Source organism: Rhinolophus sinicus, chromosome 15 (genome assembly GCF_057876585.1).
Source record: "Rhinolophus sinicus isolate RSI-liver-muscle chromosome 15, RSI-T2T, whole genome shotgun sequence".
NCBI lineage: Eukaryota > Metazoa > Chordata > Mammalia > Chiroptera > Rhinolophidae > Rhinolophus > Rhinolophus sinicus.
In genome coordinates this window covers 13,478,816-13,492,885 of record NC_142515.1, presented here as the reverse complement: position 1 = coordinate 13,492,885, position 14,070 = coordinate 13,478,816, and the positions used below count along the sequence as shown (strand labels likewise).

At 47.0% G+C, this 14,070-nt stretch overlaps 1 protein-coding gene across 1 annotated transcript in view; it reads right to left on the bottom strand.

The window, feature by feature from the left end:
• Positions 1 to 8,215, bottom strand: part of AFAP1L2 (actin filament associated protein 1 like 2) — a 102,628-nt gene extending 94,413 nt beyond the window's left edge. The window contains exon 1 of the mRNA XM_074338997.2: positions 8,010 to 8,215. Within this exon, the coding sequence (XP_074195098.2) occupies positions 8,010 to 8,028 (19 nt within the window). The 5' untranslated portion in view covers positions 8,029 to 8,215. The remainder of the gene's footprint in view (positions 1 to 8,009) is intronic.
• Positions 8,216 to 14,070: the final 5,855 nt, after the last annotated feature.

Here is a 14,070-nt window from a genome sequence, read left to right as displayed (position 1 = left end):
GGTGCTCTAATATGAGGGAAGCGCAAGGGATTCTGGAAACCCAGCAGAGGGCCCTCAACCAGCCTGGAGGAGCCTCATACGTCTTCTAGAAGAGGTGATGGCTTAGCTGAGTCTTACAAGATGAGTTAGAGCTAGTGAGATGACAGGAGAGTCTGTGAGTTCAGCCTTTCAGGCAGGTAGGACAGTGGGGACAGAGGCAGAGAGGTGAGCCATTTCAGGCTCAAAGTGTTCTGTGCCGTTGAAGCCACAAGGGAGCAGCCAGGAGTGGAGGAGTTGAGGCTGGAGAGGTGGGCACAGGCCCAGAATACCAAGTGATCTGAAAGCCCGGGGAATTGGGCAGCACCGAAAAGGGAAGGTGCCTCAGGGGTCCCGCAGAGGCTGAGTGGAGGGTGGAGTGCAGGAGGCAGTTGCACCAGCCAAGTGAGAAGTCACTGGAAACCCCGATGGGGAGGAGGGCAGAAATATGCCGAAGTTTGGTGCCAAGGCTCTGTGCCAGAGCACAGGGTGTGAGGGACAAAGGAGAGTCACGGTTGACCCTGTGGTTTCCAGCAACGAGGGTGACTGGGTGGAGAGTATACCACTCACACGCTCAGTCAGCCCTCAGAAATTACCTGAGGCCCTGTTAGGTGCCAGGTGCTACCAGGTACTGCACAGGGTACGAGCGAGATGGGCAAGGCCCTGTTCTCAAGGGACTGCTGGGGGGGGGGCACAACAAACAGGAAAAGAGGTGAACATGCCTGAGTTGGATACAGAGAAGTGGCAACCGGTTGGGGTGCTTTGGGGCGAGAAAGAGAAGGGGCCACAGTGCCCCCTGGGGAGTTAGAGCCCAGGTTCGAGCCCCCAAACTCATCCGTGTGTATTATTTCATTTCATTCTTTCAGCCACTCTTCCCAGTGGGCTGGACTCATGTGGGTTCAAGAAAGAAAAAAAATGAAGGCTGTGGCACAAGTGCTGAAATCTCAGGGAATCAGAGGACACGAAATGGTGTTGAGCGGGCCTTCTGCGAGCTGGAGCTGGAACCTGGTGGGGAAAGAGGGTGCTCTTGCCTTTTTGTGTTTTCTTTTTCTCTCTCTTTCCTCCTCCCTCCCTTTCCTCATCATGCAAATGGCTTGGCATGGCCCCCACCCCCCAATCTATTGTCCCCTGAGACTACCGTCAATGGGTCCCGGGTTTCCTTTCAAATTCTCAGAATCTAATTCTGTAGCTTATCATTGTGAAACCAGAGTCAATCTGGCGGCTGGTCACTCTTGGCCACATCCAGCTCTGACAGTCAGCAGGGGCCAGGGGGATGAGGTTACAGTCTAGCCCCCCTCAGCCAGGGCTTTGTTAGAGCTGACCCACCCAGGGAAGTTAAGGTGGGACAGGCTCTGACTGAGGTCACTAAGAGCAAAAGGTAGGGCTTAAGCTGTCCCCATCTTACAAATGAGGACACAGAGAAGTTAGGGGCCTTGCCAAAGTCATCAAGTAATTTCTCTTGCAGAACTCAAAAATCAGGTTTACTAATTCCAAACTCTGTGCTGTGTCACACCCCTCAGCTCTGGCTTTCCCAGGGCTCTAACTGGATGGGGCTTTACCCCAGTAAGTCCTCTAGTGGCCATCTCTGAGAGCACTTCCTGTAACTGCACCCCCTCTCTGCAGGCTGGGGGGGGCGGGGGCTCATATCTCTGTCATGCCTGTCCCTCTCCCGTTTCCCCCACTGGCTCCAGCCCTTTAATTACCTCTTCCTAAATCCTCTCTAGTTTATTGATGGAGACTTGGCAAGTCTCAGAACCTCTAGACAAACAAAAATCAATCAGAAATGTATGCAGAATGAATGTAAAATGGGATTTCACTGCCCTTTCCAAGAACAAAACCAAAACATGACTTGAAACCGTCAAAAGCACTCGTTGGTCTCTGGAACGCTCAGCCCTGCTCCCCTCCATCCTCCAACATGCACACTTCCAAGACCTGGGTGCTATTTCATCCTGTGCCTTTATTTGCTTTGCACCTTCCACAAAAGGGCCACTCACATTCAAATTCCAATTCATTGAGTTTCTGGCCTCTGGGATGAGATGATCTGGGTTTCAGATGATTCTCAGCCTTCTGAGTGCTGACCCCATCCCAGACCCACAGGATCTGAAAGTGGGCTGTTCTGCCGCAGACATCTTTGAAACCAAATTGAGTACCCGCATCCTGGAGTCTAGGCGGTGGCTATTCCCACCAAGCTTAGTGGGTTGGGGGTGCATTGAGCCCTCTGGGTGTAGGAGTGAAGGTGTCAGGGACACAGAACACTAAACTCCAGAAGGGCTCGTTCTCCTGTACTTCCTAAGCCAGTTCTCAACACCAGAGGTGTTCTCCAAGCGGCCTTCTCCAGCTGAGGCCATGAGGAGGGGTGCCCGCTACAAGGCAGTTGCTTTACAAACTTTATTCTGTTTAAGTCTCACAATGATCCAAGCAACAGATACTATTTCCCCTCACCTCACATACGGAGACCTTAAGTAACTTGCCCGAGGTCACCAATGTACAAGGCCAAGTCATTTGAGCAGCATCTCTGACCTGACTTCCTACCCAGGCTCTCTTCTATAATCATGTTTTTGTCAAAAGCCATCCTCACAACTCTTCTTTACTTCATCCCTATTCATTCTTCAGCAGCCAACCCACCGCCTCTGCGGACAGCCCCCTTCTCCATCACCCTCTAGCCTCTCCTCAGCATAGTTCTAGTCTGGTTCTCCAGGCCGTCTGCCATATCACAGACCTCTGTGCTGTGTGCCGCGACTCCATCCTTGGGTATGGGTGGGATGAAACAGGAGGAAGCTGGCATTTGAACCAAGCCTCGAAGAAAAGAATTAATTTGCTTCATTGTGGTAAAATAGATATAACATAAAATTTAGCCTTATAAGTGTTTTTAAGTGTACAGTTCAGTTGCAGTAAGTATATACATGTGGTTGTGTAACCATCACCATCATCCATCTCCAAAACTTTTTCATCATCTCCAACAAACTCTGTACCCATTAAACAATAACTCCCTCCCCCAGCCCCTAGAAGCGCAACCATTATTCTACTTTCTGTGTCTATGAGTTCGACTACTCTAGGTGCCTCATATGGGTGGTGTCTGGCTTATTTTACTTAGCATTAATGTCCTCAAGTTTCATCCATGTTGTAGCAGCACATATCAGAATTCCATTCCTTTATGATTCCTTTTTAAGGCAGAATCATGTTTCACTGTATGTACAAACCCCATTTCCTTTACCCAGTCAACCGTCAATGGACATTTGGGTTGTTTCCATCTTTTGGCTACTGTGAAGAATGCTGCTGTGAGCACTGGTGCAGAAATACCTGTTCCAACCCCTGATTTCAATTATTTTGGGTACATACTTAGAGTAATTGCTGACTCTTACTGTAATTCTATATTTAACTTTCTAAGGAACCACCAAAAATGTTTTCTGCAGTGGCCCCACTGCTGTACCTTCCCACCAGCAATGTATCAGGCTTTCAATCCCTCCACGTTCTCGCCATCACTTTTATTAGGTTGGTGCAAAAGTAATGGCAGTTTTGGCAATTTTTTAACCTTTTAAACCGCAATTACTTTTGCACCAACCTAATGTTTTCTTTAAAAAAAAAAATTATACCCATCCCAGTACGTTTCCTTCCTTTTTTAGGACTGGAAAGTCAATATGGCATAAAGCTGACATTTCTTTAATATGCGTGGTTGCCACATGAGCGTTTTTTAACCATTCTCTGGACCTCCTCGTGGCCTTACCTGCACATCTCCCCAGGCACAGCCAGCGCAATGGAGGGTTACAGGCGTACAAACTGGGGTAAGATTGCTTTCAACTGCACCTCTAGGAGATTTTCAGCTTAGAAAAACACTCCTAGTCTATTCTGCTCAATATTTCTATAATGATTTAGTTGCTGTGAAGGTGCTATTTGTTTTTCTAAAGTCCCTTTAAACACGCCTATGAGGAAGCATAAATGAAAGGGAAGTCTCTAAAGACCTACATCACTGAAGATTAAGGACTCCCAGAATGTCAGTTTCGGTCGGTAGTGGACATGGACCCCTCTGTGCACAGAGGTCAGGGAATCCAGGGGTGGGGGTGCTAGTCCAGGTCACACTGTGGGTGACGGTTCACAGCCCAGAGTGCAAGGCTCCTTCCGGCCTCCTCTCTGAGGTCTGAGCCTCTCAGGCCTTCCTGGTCCCTAGGACCATAGATGGGCAGGGCTGCGGGTTTCTTACCTCTGTGTGCAAAGGTTACACTCTCTTTCTCAAAGCTCTGCAGTGCTAGCTGCGCCCCCACCCTTTCTCTTCCACTGTCGAAAAACATCCTGGGAGCTTTCATAAACCACACTTCCACCCTCCAGACTCCGACGTGCCAACCCCCCACTCTCCAGGAGAGATCAGAATTGACCCTCCCTCATCACCTTTCTCATTTTCCTCCTGAAATCACAGGTAGGATGCTCAGTCTCTCAGCTGGGTCTTCTGTCAAGGAGGTTGGGGTTGGGGAGTGAAAAGACAAATTCTCCAGGCGTCTTCCCACCAAAATCAAACGTCCTGGAACTCGGTGGACAAAGGCATCCTTGTTCTGTCTTCTTTTGTGTCCCCATTTTGTCCATCTCCCTGGTCCATCTCCAGGCCCTTTGCCTCCAGTTTCCTGCCGTGCTTCCCACCCCATCAACACAGAATATTTCACAGCTGTTTGAAAATGGGGAATCAGTAGCAAATCCAACCTTGAGACCTGACATTAAGGATGCAGGAAGCCAGAGAGACACGCACACCTGCCCAAGAGTACCCACAGTTGGCAGTGGCACCAGTGCCCAGACACAGTATCCAGCCAGAGCTCTGCTTCCCTCTGCTTTTCCTTGGGGCTCGGCTGCCCTTTCTCCCTGGGGAGGCCTAGCCCTGCATCATCCTGAATAGGTCATACAGCACCACCACAGTTTGCCCAAATTCCAGTGCCAGGACAGCCGGCAGGGTCTAGATCTTGGATTCACTTCCTTGATTGATTTTGCTGACTCTTCCAGTGATTGCTAAAACCATCACTTCTCAGAAGAGGCTCAGGCAGATATGCAGGCTGACCAGACATGGCAGCTCCACAAGTTCTTCAGCGTCCCCGGACAAGGAGACCTGGATGACAGGAAACAGTCATTCATTCCTGCAGGCACAGAGCACGTCCTGCTTTTTGCCTTCCAGAATGCCCTTCCCACCTTGGCAGAGTCCCGTCTGAGCCTTCCAGACCCAGCCCAGGGGCCTTCCTCCTCCATCAAGTCTTCCCTGAGCGTCTTGTCTTGAAGAGATTGAAAGGATTCTCGAAATCCTGTAATACTTTTTTTCCAAAATTCATTTCTTATTTAATAACAGGAAATAATGACCATCTCTACAAATAGAATATAGGATCCTGTGAGCCGGAATTCAGGATACTCCCGTGGTAGGCAGTGAGAGCTGGCAAATGCTGGGTGTTTGGGTTTATAGACTTGTGGGTCCACAGAACCTGCAGCCACTTATGCTGAGTCACCCCTTCTCGGTAGTAGGTGCTGCGCTGGGATGAGCTCGCTCCCCAGGTCCTCGTGGGGCTGTCTGGCCCCACACCAGCCCCCAACAGCTCAGCCTCTTAATCACTGTGCATTTAACATGGCTGAGCCTATTCTCTCATTCTGGGTTTCAGACACCACTGTTTCCTGGTGGACGTGCCTGTTACTATTCCTTCCAGCTCCTTCGGGCACTCATGTTGGACCCCTTTCCAGTGGTTGGATGGACGGAGTGGCATTTTAGGTCACCTTTTCCCCAAGTCATTGACTGGGGGAAGGGTGGAAACGGGAAAAACTCATTTGGGGATTGTCCCAATCTTGTAGAAAGAAGATATCATTAATATCTAAGAAGAAGTAGGCGGGCACTGATGGGGTGCTGGCTGAAGCAGCCCCTGGGGCAGGCAGAAGCGGAGTGGAAGGCTGTCTGGAAGGTACAGGGTACATCTTTCCAAGGTCCTTCCCCAACAGGTCCAGTGTGCTGTTTCCATCTCACCAATCTGCCAACTCTTAGACTCTCAGTGTGGGTTTTGTTTAAAAGTATGGATTTAGTTCACACCCCTCAGTTTCAAGGTTGGAAATAGAGATGCTGAGAGAAGACTGACTGACCGGTAGCCATGTGAACAGGTAGTGGCAGGACTGGGGCTGGACTCTGGGTCTCTGGGTTTGTAGCCTGGGGCCATTCCTGCAGCAGCCACTGTGCTGAGGGTAAACCTGGTCTTACCCATGTCCTCCCAAATGGGAAATGTTGACACATCTGGCTGAGACCCCTGGTCCTGTTCTTCGGCTCAGAGAGCCTTTCTAAAGCCCCACAACAGTCTCCTTGCTAAGAGGTCAGCCTACACATAGTAAGTGTCCACAAACCATTCAAGAAAGAGGGAGGCACTCTCCACAGAATGACTGCATGCCAGCGAGGACAAAACATCTTTCATACGGTCTATAAACACACACACATATGTAATATAGACACAAACACACAGTATATCTGTGGCATTAAAATTTCATGGGCGAGTAAAAGCCTGGCCACCAGTTATGAGTGTGGGTTTTCCCCACACCGTCAAAAATAATTCTCTAATACCAGCTGGGTGTCCTACTATTCCATTCAGTTCTGACATTATCTATCTGGAGAGGGTCCTATCCCACAGGTCGAGGGCTCAGTCCTACAGGACTGCCCACCTCACCCGCCTTCAGATGTCAATGACAAGTCCAGGTTGTCACCTGTGCTTCTGACCTACTTCTGGCTATAGATTGGCTTTCAATGACCACCTCCTCAGGTTCAATTAATTTGCTAGAGCAGCTCATAGAACGCAAGAGAAACATTTTACTTACTAGATTACTAGTTTATTTGAAAAGGACATGACTCAGGAACAGCCAGAGGAAAGAGATGCAGTTATGGAGGATAGGGCACGGAGCTCCCATGCCCTCTCTGAGCACATCACTCTCCCCAAATCTCCACGTGTTCACCAACCCAGGAGCTCTCCAAACCCTCTCCTTTTGGGTGTTTATGGAGGCCTCATTGCATAGTCATGATTGGTTACAACATTGGTCCTTGGTGATTGATTCAACCTCCAGCTCCTCTGCCCTTCCTGGAAGTCAGGGGTGGGACTGAAAGTTTCAACCCTCCAATCATATGGTTGGTTCCCCTGGCAACAAGCCACCATAGTTAAGGTGTTTCCAAAAGTCCCCTATTAATACAAATGCAGGTGTGGTTGAAAGGGGTTTGTTTTGAATATTAAGACACCTCTATCATTCTTATCACTTAGGAAATCCAAGGATGTTAGGCACTCTGCCTGAAAAGGGATGAAGACCAAATAATATATTTCTTATTATAAATTACAATATCACAGGATGCAATTAGGACAAAATGTCTCAAAAAGCTCCCGGAGGGAGGCAACAATGAAAAATAAGGTTGAGAAAAACTGGAATATAAGCTCTGGTGAGACTCTCCCCTCCACCTCTTTCTAGCTGGGTGGTTTTGGGTAACTTACTTAACCTTTCTGTACCCCAGTTTCCTCCTCGGTCAAACGGGAATAAAAGTTACACTCACCTCATAGGTTGTTGTGAGGATTACATGAAATACACAAAGAATTTGGCTCAGTGTCTGGTACATAAGTTCATAACAGATGTCAGATGCAATAATTATCAAGATGGCTGAAAGTGAGGACGTCCTCCCCTCAACACGATAACATAATGAGAACCACTCAGGGCGGAGAAAACAGACCCACCAGCTCGTCGTTTCAGCAATCACTACATACAGAAGGGTTCTACTCAGTGCCAAGGACTGGAATTGGTGCTATGATTTCAACCACCCACCTACTCTGGTCTCCACCCTCCACCTCTCTTTGTGTCTGATGCCAAGCACGGTGCCAGGTGCTTTGCTGGATAATATTAATAAATTGCACAAAGACCTTAAAGGCTCAAGGAGGAAACCAGAAACACGATTGTCACCAGCAAAAGAGCCTGATCTACTGAGGCAGTGCTTCCTAAACATTAAGGGCAATAGGGCTCACCTGGGGATCTTGTTGCCATTCAGATTCTGATTCAGGAGGTCTGGGTTGGGAAGGGAGAGTCTGCATTTCTGACAAGCTCCCAGGTGGTGCTCATGCCGCTGGTCCAGTACCACAAATGGAGGAACTAAGTATCAAAGAAGCTAGCCTTCCCCACAGTTAGCCAACCTGAGTACACAGCGTTTTCCTTTCTCTGTTGATGGCCGCACAATCTTTTGACATCTCAGGGGGCCCACAATAAAGTGTCTAGAAAATTTCACGCTGGTAAATTCTGGAACAAAATCTTCAAGGCGAGTTCGTCCTGCGATCTGGGGTCATGACGGGTCTTTGAGCATTTTGGACACTGTGTTACAATGAGCTCTCTTCCGTGTTCCTGCTGGATCACACGGTTGTACTTGTTTTTCTTTCAAGATCAAAATATGTAAGGGGAAGGGAGGGCAAAAGATGAAGATGGAAGGAGAGAAAGGAGCATCATTGTAATGCAGCTTCCCAGCTTCCTTTTGGAACCAGCCTCAGGTAGCCACAATTTCTTCTGGCAGAAACAACTGAGAGAATGTAAATGGGAATCGTTCGTAGAGAAACCTCCAGCAGGGCAGAACCTCTGAAACCAGGCCACTACAACCATACAGTGTCTGGGGACCTTGTTGTGTCACTCAGTTAGAATTTTTAGTGTAATTTAAGCAGTGTTTACTGATAGTCCCAAAGCAGAAGGGCTGGGGGTGCAGGTTTTGAGCCAAGAATGGGCAGGTACCGGATGGCAAGGGACAACGGTTTTTTTTTTTAAATGAATGAGTTTGAGGAGCAGTTTCTTCAGAAAAAGAGTAACCTGTTAGCACATAAAGACGTGGCAATTTGGACCTTTCAGAGAGTGGCCTCACAAGTGTGTTTAACTGGTAGATTTGTTCTTTGATCTGCCTATAGCAGGGCTCATATCGTACCACACACAACTCTTGTCAATTCAAATCACAACTGGGGACGCCAAAGTGGTGTCTTAGAATCCGTGGTTTAGCCAGCAGGTGCTTGTAACAGTGGGACAGCTTGGGAAGCTGTGAGAAAGGCTTTCCTGGGCAGGGCCATGTTCTTCAGACTGAAGAGACGGCGTCTGGTTACAAGCCCAGCTCCATCGCTTATGATCTGTGTGACACTGGGCGGCGTTCTTCATCTGTAAAATGGGATAGCACTGACTTCATACACGTGTTGTGAGGCTGCTGAAGGATAAAGCCCACAAAAAAAACTGAGTATAATATCTGACATTGAGTAAGTGCTCAAGTCTTGGCGGGAGAGGGGGCGCAGAGGAACGGGTAGAGTACAATTTAATGGGTTTAATATATTATCAAAGTTACGTAACCATCACCACAATTCATTTTAGAGCATCTTCTTCACCCTAAAAGGAAACCTCATGCCCATGAGCAGTCACCGCATTCTCCCCATACCCCAGCCTCAGGCAACCACTACTCTACTTTCTGACTCCATGGAGTTGCCTGTTCTGGAAATGTCATGTAAATGGAGTTACACAGTATTCCCAAAGACCAGTCATTCCATTCCAAGGTCTTTTGTGCCTGGCTTCTTTCACTTAGCATGTTTTCAAGGCTCACTGTATTGTAGCATCATCAGTGCTTCATTCCCTTATATTGCCAAATAGTAATCCATACTATGGATATATCACATTTTACTTATCCATCCATCAATTGATAGAGTTGTTTCCACTTTTGGTCTATTCTGAATGATGCTGCTCTGAACAGTCACGTGCAAGGATTGGTGTGGACGCACCTGCTCATTGCTGTCGAGTCCACTGGTCACATTAGTCACACCCTTAGTCAGCTGTTGCTCTCTCCGGTTCAACGCTGTTCCTCTGTTGACCTCATGATCGCTCTGCCCCAAATCTGCTTATCCTCTGAAGTACAGTACAGGTTCTGCCACCTCTCCTCTTGCACAATCCAGAAACTTAGCCGTGATCCTTTGCACCTTCCTCAACTCCTTCGTCCTCCACCTCACTGCAGCCACGTCTGTCCAGCCACAACTACAGAAGCATTCCCTGGAAGGGCTTTGCTGAAATTCCAGAATCAGTCAGAATTAATTCTTTACTCATTTACACCCCTGTTTATATTAGGTTGGTGCACAAGCAATGGTGGTGATTGCAATTATTTTGAACCTTTTAAACCGCCATTACTTTTGCACCAACCTAATATTTGTGGGATTATTTGATTAATGTCTGTTTGCTCACTGTTTTATCTCAAGTGCTTAGCTACTTTAGAGCAAGGCTGTAAGCCTCCCAAGAGTGGATATATATCACATTTCCTTTATAACATTTCACAGATCCCAATACACTAGTATTGTCAATAAAAATTTGTTGACTTGAAGTATTTTTATATATTTTTATCATTTTTTATTACATGTAGCATAATTCACCCTTTTTGGTGTGCAATTCTGTGAATTTTGACAAGTGTGTCCAGTCATGTAATCATCACGATTAAGACATAGAACATTTCCTCACCCTCTTCCCGACCAAATTTCCACACGACCCTTTGTATTCAAACCTCCCCCTCCCCTAGCCTCTAGAAACTTTTGATTTGTGGTTTTCTGTCCCTATAATTATGCCTTTTCCAGAATGTCATATAAATCTAACCACACATTATGTAGCTTTTTGATTCGAGCTTTTCTTTCACTGAGCATAATGCCTTTGAGCTTCACCTATGTGATTGCGACAGCTCATTCCTGTTTTAGTGCTGACGACTAGTCCACTGTATGGAAGAACATTTGGGATGTTTCCAGTTTGGAGCAATGTGAATAGTGTCAGTATAAACACTCACGTGCAGATTTCTGTGTGAACCAAAGGTTTTACTTGGATAAATACCTAGGAGTGGGGTTGTGGGGTCTTAACGATAAGTGCACGTTTAACTTTATAAGAAACTGTCGAACTGTTTCCCAACGTGGTTGTACCTTTGCATCCCCGCCCTCTCGTCTCCGCCCCCCCCCCCCCCCCCCCAGCATGTTTGAGAGTCCCAGTTGCTCTATATTCTTACCAGCACTTGATATTGAGAATTCTTTAGTCTGGATTCCAGTCCTTTATCAGACACGTGATTTGCAAAGATTTTTTTCGCAACTGATTTTGTTGTTTCTCTTGACAATATCTTTCAAAGAGCAAAAAGTTGTTAATTTTGATGAAGACCAATTTGTCACTAAAAAAAAAAAATTGTGGGTCACACATTTGGTATCATACCTAAGAACTCTTTCCCTAACTCAAGGTCATGAAAATTTTCTATATTTTCCTCTAGAAATTTTATAGGTTCAGGGTTTACATGTAGGCCTTTGGTTTATTTTATTTCTTTTTTACCTTGTGAACTTGTTCATCTACTTAGGCCCCAAATCTAAGTTAGGATTTCCCTGTCTATGCTGCTCTCCAACCATTACACTTCTTGACGGCTGGGACTGTGTTTTCTCAGTGTCGGCATTTGCATGACCTTGAGAGTGAGCTGTGTTAAACTGTGAGCCCTTAGCACCTCACTTGCCTCATCTGAATCCCTGCCTCTTACTCTCTTCACGTTCATATTTTTCCCAACACCAAGCATCATGTCTCTCACTTTCTATACCCCAATTTAAAATGAGATATTAGAATGGCTTCGGACTACTTATCCCATTGAGAATTGAGGAAAATATGTACAATTAGAACACATCATTTCTAGACATTCAACAAGCACTGACTGTAGCTGTACACCTACTATGCACGAGACACTTCCATGCCTCCTGGTGGCCCAGACCTCCAGAGAGTCACTTCATCCTACGTGACCTTATTATATAATAGGGTTTATCCCATGACCCAGAAACCAGGAAGGCAGGGTTGTACGACCAACCAAAGCATTCTAATAGGATGTTTTAAAAATGTGAAGCACATTCAGGTAGAAAGTAGCCATTGATACAATGAATACTGGTGAGCCCTAAAAATGAAGACAACTTTCTACTGGGAGTTGGAGTAGGAACATGTGGAAAGACAAGGCCAAGCTCTCAGGCTGCTTCTCTCTAGTGTTCCTTCTGGATGTACCTTTTCCCCCACAACCTAAAAGCGTTTTGTTATTCTTCATAAGGTCACATCCTGAGGTTCTGGGTGGATATGTCCTTTGGGGGGACACTGTTTCAACCCCCTGAAGAAGCTGTCATATATGAGTTCAAAAATAAAAACAACTACTTTTATGTAAAAGAAGAGTTTGCAGTCACAACTCCTGGCCTTCTTACTCTCCCTCCAGCCTGGCCCTGAAGAGTTACTAAAATCCCCTGGAGTGACTGTCTCAATACAAAACTTAAAACTGAAGCTTTTAACGCTCGCCCTCCCAGCAAACAACAATAGACCAAAGAAACAGTGAGCACACTGGGGGAAAAAAATATGTTGTCTGGGACAATAACAGGATTTCTAGGCTATTTTTCAACCTTCAGAGGTTTCTCAAGGTTGTGAGTGGAGAAAGGGAGGAGAATGGATGCCAGTGGGTGGTTTCTCCTTTAAGCAACTGTATACTTGACTGCTTCTCTGTCATCTCATGCTCCTTTAAATGGACACAATCTCCTTGCAAATGAGGTGACATTTGAGCAGCTTCTGATGGAATCTGTTCTTCTGAGGGTTGGATGCCCTGCTCTGCTGAAGGAAGATGCTAGCGATTTCCTAGGGAGGCCATGAGACTGGAGGCCTCGCTGCAAGGCCAGGCTTCCTAGGCCTGGTCTGACTTCTGGTCCCATGAATTAGGGTGACAGTGAGTGACAAAGCCTACTAATGGATGCTTGGTTAGTCACGGACTAGTTCCACACTTGGCTGGAGACCACACCGTGTGGGGCAGGGCTTCCCAAACTTGGCTGATCAACAGAATCACCTGGAAGCATTTACATTTTTGTTTTCAGATACAGCTTCCCGGCTCCTACCCCAGACCTACCAAATCAGAACCTTCTTGAGGACTGAAGCGTGAGCTTTGCAATTAGACCCGGGTCCACATCTTGGCTCCTCCCCCAACTCCCCATGTGAGTTGAATAAGTCAGGCAACCTCTGATCTCTGTACTGAGGACGACACTTACCCAGGTTGCTTGTGGGGGTCACATGCGATGCTTGCGAAAGTGCCACATTCACGGGAAACCACTTGATTAAAGTAATGATTAATAAAGACTAGCAATTTACTTTGCCTTGTCCGAAATGCCTTGGCTGTATGTGAAGGACGGGAGTATTTGTTCTATTAAAAACAAGCCAACAAGCGAACAAACAAACAAAACAACACAGGGAAATCCAGCGGACTCTTACTTCTATCTGATGGGCGTGTAACTGCCATCAATATTGCCTAAACTTTTCACTTATGCTTCCTGTGCCAGCACCTGTCCAGTTTAGAACAAAATGTTATTCATGGGCAGAGTCCACTTTGCTGAGAAGGGCTGGTATCAGTCTTTGCAAAGACGGTCCTTTGGGCAAATTGTTAGAAAACCAGGTGCTGAAGTCCAGACCCCAGAGAGCTTAGGTAGCCCTGGAGGAATGTGGCTTTTGGATGTGGTGGGAAGAGTGAGAATCCCACTCACTTTTCAGTCCTGGGTTTACCCGTCACAGATTAAATGAAATAATCTCTACAAACTCCTGAGCCCGGCACCTGGCACTCCAGAGGCCCTCCAATAACGTTACCTGCTGCCATCGTACCACCATCATCCCTCCTCTTAGCATCTGGACTCACGGAGTTCAGAGCCTGATTCCCAAGCTCTGGGTCTGACAGCTGAGAGGCTCGGCCCTGCCTCCAGCCTTGTGGGATGTCCTGGGAGAGCCCACCTGTAAACCACCTAAGGACAAGGCAGAAACAGCCTCTGCTTTGGAGGGAGGGCTCTGCAAGCCAACTTTCTTTTTATCTAAAGGGAAGGGCTGAGTTAAGAGGCAGCAGCAGGGGTACAGCACAAATAAACACTGAAAAGCCTCTCCCGGGGCTGCTGTTGTGCTCAGTACAATGGCAGGCCCTGGAGAGCAGTTTTCATCAAGTTGAGATTAAAACAGTAAAATAAATATGGTCATGTTACACCCTCCTCCAGAGCCTAACCTGTGACAGCCCTCCCC